The sequence below is a fragment of the Adiantum capillus-veneris genome, chromosome 28 (genome assembly GCF_014529385.1).
Source record: "Adiantum capillus-veneris isolate H3 chromosome 28, ASM1452938v2, whole genome shotgun sequence".
Lineage (NCBI taxonomy): Eukaryota > Viridiplantae > Streptophyta > Polypodiopsida > Polypodiales > Pteridaceae > Adiantum > Adiantum capillus-veneris.
Window position 1 is genome coordinate 75,012,472 of NC_140958.1, and position 5,551 is coordinate 75,018,022.

General features: G+C 45.2%; 1 protein-coding gene across 1 annotated transcript; it reads left to right on the plus strand.

The window, feature by feature from the left end:
* The first annotated feature begins 684 nt into the window (after positions 1-684).
* On the plus strand, positions 685-5,082 carry LOC147420697 (FT-interacting protein 7-like). The gene is made up of 2 exons (XM_086503851.1): positions 685-1,018; positions 1,559-5,082. Exon 2 carries the CDS (start codon positions 1,619-1,621, stop codon positions 4,754-4,756), a length of 3,138 nt encoding a protein of 1,045 aa, XP_086359977.1. The 5' UTR covers positions 685-1,018; positions 1,559-1,618; the 3' UTR covers positions 4,757-5,082.
* Positions 5,083-5,551: the final 469 nt, after the last annotated feature.

Consider the following 5,551-nt stretch of genomic DNA (forward strand, 5'->3'; position numbering starts at 1 on the left):
TTGTACAAGTTTGGTCTCATAGGTCATTTTGGCCTTTTGAAGACGTTTAATATAACATATGAAAAGAGAAACATTTCATATCTCTCTCTCTCTCTTTCGTGCCGCTCACTAGTTGCCTACCTACCAACACTTTAAAGCAGGTCTAATATTGAGAGAGTCTCTTTTGTGCCGCTCACTAGTTGCCTACCTACCAACACTTTAAAGCAGGTCTAATATTGAGAGAGAGAGAGAGAGAGAGAGTTTTAACGTCGTAGGAAACTATCCCAAGATCTACTGTAGCCTTTCACAATAGTTTTTTCGAGTTGAAGACTGTATCTGCTCCATGACTGTTTCGCCCGTAGCAGCTCCGCCAAAAAGGCTCTCGAGTCGTGAATGGCGATTGCGTCCTTCTGAAGCCACTCCAGAGCGGCACATGCGCTACTTCTTTGGCAGTTATAACATTTATAGCGGTCCCCTTGCCGCGCTGCTGCATCGTCGTCGTCATCATCAATGTTATCTATATAATGTAACTTGGTCATCGGAGGCTGACGAGGTCATTCGTGAGGGCCTAGAGGCAGAGAGCCTAGAGGCCCGAGGGACGGATAGATATATAATTGCGTACGCATCTGTGATTCTGTTTATTTTATACATTAGTGGACATCGGACAAGTCCCGACATCTGACCAAAAAGGTTGGTAGCCATGGCTGGCCCCATTCTCAAATCCATTGGGTTCAGATGGAATTTGGAAAAGCCTGTTACAGTCCCTTGAACCTTCTTTCAAGTTCTTTGGCTTTTGTCCCTCTTAAAACGACCGTTCAAACGAAGCCATTTCTTTCCCTGTGAAAACTACCATTCAGGCCAAAGTTCAAACTTCAAACCATTTCTGTCTCCGTTACACTTGGCTACCATTCAAACCAAACCATGGAGCACTTCACTGAGAAATAGCAAGGAGGAGGAAGAGACGCATTCCGGCCCCCGGGCCCGGCTCCGCCTTTGATAAGAGCTGAGGCTTGGAGAAAGTGAAGGCCCGGTCTCCCAGGTTTTGCCTTCTCCCGCTACAGTTTTAACTTTTTTCTTTTTCAGTGTACATGAGTGAAGAACGGCACAATGGAAAGTTGATCGGTATTTGGAAAGATACCATATTCCTCCACTGTCCACATGAGGCCTCTTTACAAATAGCCGAGCATGCAAAAGCCACTCCAAAAGCTGTTGCATACGACATTGGCTGTCTTGTCATGTGTGTGTGTGTGTGTGTGTGTGTGTGAGAGAGAGAGAGAGAGAGAGGGGGGGAGAGAGAGAGAGGCCTTTGTGCACAGTTTTAGTTTACACAGAAGCTCACACTTTCCTACATGAAAGAGAGAGAGAGGGAGGGAGAGAGGAGTCTTGTTCAGCCCGTGTGATATGGTAGAATGTTGCGTTAAGCTACTGTGATTGGTAGCATTTCCTGTTCCACTGAGCTAAATAAAGCGTAGAGAAGACTGCAAGCTATGGATGCCAAGGTCTGATGAGAGAGTGGAGGGCAGGCAAAGCGAGCTCAAAGTAGATGATTGCAATTGAAGTGGGGTGTATGCGCTTGCAGACTGTGGACAGGAAGGAGGAGCTGGATGAGCTTGAAGAGACATATTAAGGGGGAGTTGGCATGGGAGTTCGGAAGCTTGTGGTGGAGGTGGTGGAGGGGCGCAATCTTATGCCAAAAGATGGGCAGGGCTCATCAAGTGCGTATGTACAGGTCGATTTTGAAGGACGGCGTCAACGCTCTCAAACCAAAGCTAAGCAGCTCAATCCTGTTTGGAATGAAATCTTTGAATTCGAAGTTTTGAATCCAGCTGATATGCCAGATGAGTGTTTGGAGCTTAATGTATACAATGACAAGCACCTTAAGCGAAGCAAGTTCCTTGGTCGGATTTGCATCTGTGGTTCCTCGTTTGCCAAGAAAGGCGAAGAGCAGCTTCAGTTCTTACAGCTCGAGAAAAAGGGGTTGTTTTCTTCCATCAAGGGAGAGCTTGGTGTGAAAGTTTATTATTATGACGAGCAACCCAAGCCACAACCTGAGCCCGAGAAAAAAGCTGAAGAAAAGCCTGCTGAAGCTTCTGTTCCTGCAGAGAATCCAAAAGGGGAGGAGAAAACAGAGGAAGTGAAGAAGACAGAACAGAAGAAAGATGAAAAGCAGGAGGAAAATAAGGTACAGAAGACAGAGGAGAAGCAAGAGGAAAAGAAAGATAAGGAAGGAAAGAAAGAAGAGAAGGCAGAGGAAAAGAAGGAAGAGAAGGCGGAGGAGAAAAAGGAAGAGAAGGCGGAGGAGAGAAAGGAAGAGAAGAAAGAGAAGAAAAAGGAGGAGGTTGCTGCTGCTGTGGGTAAGAAAGATGAACAGAAAGAAAGCAAGGCAAAGGAGGACAGGAAGGAAGAGAAGAAAACAGAGAATAAAGAAGTTAAGAAAGAACAGGTTAAGGGACATAATCAAGAAGACAGAGAGAAACATCCCCCTATGCCTGCACCTGGTCCTGATCCAGCAGATTACTCATTGAAAGATACGAATCCTCCCCTCGGAGGCATCCATGGAGAGAAAATATGCACCTATGATCTGGTGGAGAAAATGCAGTACTTGTATGTGAGGGTGGTGAAGGCAAGGGGATTAGCAGTGAAGGATGTGACGGGAAGCTCTGATCCTTATGTCAAGCTCATCATTGGAAGCAAAAGCATTCAAACACCGATTGTTCCAAAGAGCCTTAATCCAGAATGGAACTTGGTATTTGCATTTGGGAAAGATGTTCTACATGGCCCTGTCCTTAAGATCACAGTCTGGGATCAAGACCTTGCAAAGAAAGATGATTTTTTAGGTGCTGTGTGGTTTGATCTTCAGGAAATACCTGTGAGAGTTCCTCCTGATAGCCCCCTTGCCCCTCAGTGGTATCGACTAGAAGAAGTCCGAGGTCAAGGCAAAGTGCAGGGAGACATTATGCTCTCCGTTTGGATGGGGACGCAAGCTGATGAAGCTTTTTCTGAGGCATGGATTTCCGACACGGGGGGTTTTGCACACAATCGTTCTAAGGTTTACCTTTCCCCTAAGCTTTGGTATTTCAGAGTGAATGTTATTGAGGCCCAAGATTTACACCTGGGTGAGAAGTTGCGGTATCCGGAGATAAGTGTGAGAGTGCAATTGGGGTATCAAGTGATGAAGACTAGGGTGGCCAGAAATAGGAACACGTCTAGTCCGTTTTGGAATGAGGATCTTTTGTTTGTGGCTGCTGAACCATTTAATGAGCAAATGCTGCTTACTGTTGAGGAGAAAGTTAACTCCAGTAAAGATGAAATAATTGGGCAGGCTAACATCAGCTTGATAACTGTGGAGAAGAGGTATGACCACAAACTAGTGGCATCTAGGTGGTTTGATCTAGAGAAGAGTGGAACAGCAAATGAAAGGTTTAGGGGTCGAATCCATCTGAGGCTGTGCTTTGATGGGGGATATCATGTTATTGATGAAGCCGCATATATGAGCTCTGACCACAGGCCTACTGCCAAACAGCTATGGAAGAAACCCTTGGGAGTCCTTGAAATTGGGATCCTTGGTGCCCAAAGTCTGCTGCCAATGAAGACAAAAGATGGCAGGGGATCCATTGATGCTTACTGTGTTGCCAAGTATGGGCTAAAGTGGGTTCGTACGCGCACTGTTATGGATAGTTTCCAGCCTCGATGGAATGAGCAATACACATGGGAGGTCTATGACCCATGCACAGTGCTTACAGTGGGTGTGTTTGACAATTCACACATGCAACAGGCTGAGAAGGGGAGCAGCAAAGACGTTTGCATAGGGAAGGTCAGGATACGCTTATCTACATTGGAAGCCTTTCGTGTGTACACGAACTCCTATCCCCTTCTTGTGTTGCACCCATCTGGTGCCAAGAGAATGGGAGAGTTGGAACTTGCTGTAAGGTTTTCTGTGACTTCTACCTTCAGCGTTATGCATGCTTACACACAGCCTTTGCTACCTAAGATGCATTATCTATACCCACTTACCATTTCGCAGCAGGATCATCTTCGACAGATAGCCATGAAAATGGTGGCATCAAGATTGGCTCGCTCAGAGCCACCGCTTAAGCAGGAAGTCGTCAGGTTCATGTTGGATACCAACTCAAGCTTTTGGAGCTTAAGGCGTACCAAGGCCAATTGGTACAGAATTATGTCTGTCCTGTCACCTATAGTCGCGGTAGCTCGGTGGCTAGATGATGTCTGCCAATGGCGTCAACCACTTACTAGTGTGCTTGTGCATGTGCTTTTTCTCATACTTGTTTGGTTTCCGGAGCTCATTTTGCCAACAGTTTTTCTTTATATGTTTCTCATTGGTGCATGGCATTACCGTTTTCGTCCACGCTCTCCTTCCCATATGGATGCTCGTATATCGCACGCAAATGCAGTCTCTCCTGATGAGTTAGATGAGGAGTTTGATACTGTCCCCAGCTCCAAGCCTCCAGATATTATTAAGGTAAGGTATGAACGACTTCGTGCCCTCGCAGGAAAAATACAAAGTGTTCTTGGGGACATTGCCTCTCAAGGTGAACGGGTGCAGGCCCTCTTGAGCTGGCGGGATCCTCGTGCAACCACTATTTTCATTGTGTTTTGCCTTGTAGTTGCTGGTTTTCTGTACGTGCTTCCATTTCATGTAGCTGCTGTCCTCATTGGTCTTTACCTTCTTCGGCATCCACGTTTTCGACATCGGCATCCTCCAGTAACACTAAACTTTTTTCGTCGCCTTCCTTCTTTGTCTGACAGGATATTGTGATTTTGCTCATGTTTTGACATGAGCCTTTTGTGGGCAGGGTCACTTGTAAATACTGCTTGTTGACCCCTCTTTGAGCTTGGAAGCAAAAAAGCTACACGGAATTTTACCACTGCTTTTTGTAAAGTTATGTGAATGCAGGCAAGAAATAATGCACCTGCTTATGTAGCTTTACTTTTTAAATCTCCAAACCTAGCAGTGGGTTCATACTCAAGCTATTAATTTAGCCACAATGGGTTCATATTTCACGGAGCCAGATTGGCCTCTTTCTGACTCTCAGTACATGTTTGCAGAAGTATATAATATATATTTTCAGTTTTTATTACTCATGTAGGTTGTATGGAAGGAGTCTCAGTGTTGTTAACTGGTTGATTGATCCCTTGTAGCTCACATTTTCCCTTAGTGCTTTCTCAGACACACAGGTACAGGTTTATTGATCCCTTGTAGTTTGCTTAGTCCTTAACTGATATGTATCAGTGTGATACATTTGCTACAAAACGCCACCATTGTAATGTTTGTTTTTGGTCCCATGGGGGTCATATCTGACCTCCGTGGACAATAATTCAATCTCTCTCTCTCTCTCTCATTTGAGTTAAAAGCCATGCAAAGATTTTGAGTCACAATAATAAGCGTGACATGAACTTTGATGTTGTGACATGAACTTTGTGGTGATCGACTCAAAATCTTTGCATGGCTTTTATCTCAAATGAGAGAGAGAGAGAGAGAGAGAGAGAGAGAGAGAATGGGTGGGATTGTGTACGCTTCCCTTTTTCAATCAAAGTTCCTTCTATCCGAGTC

Bases quoted from the DNA above. Each gene is read 5' to 3' on its own strand.
- LOC147420697 (XM_086503851.1), top strand. From the start codon at position 1,619: ATGGGAGTTCGGAAGCTTGTGGTGGAGGTGGTGGAGGGGCGCAATCTT.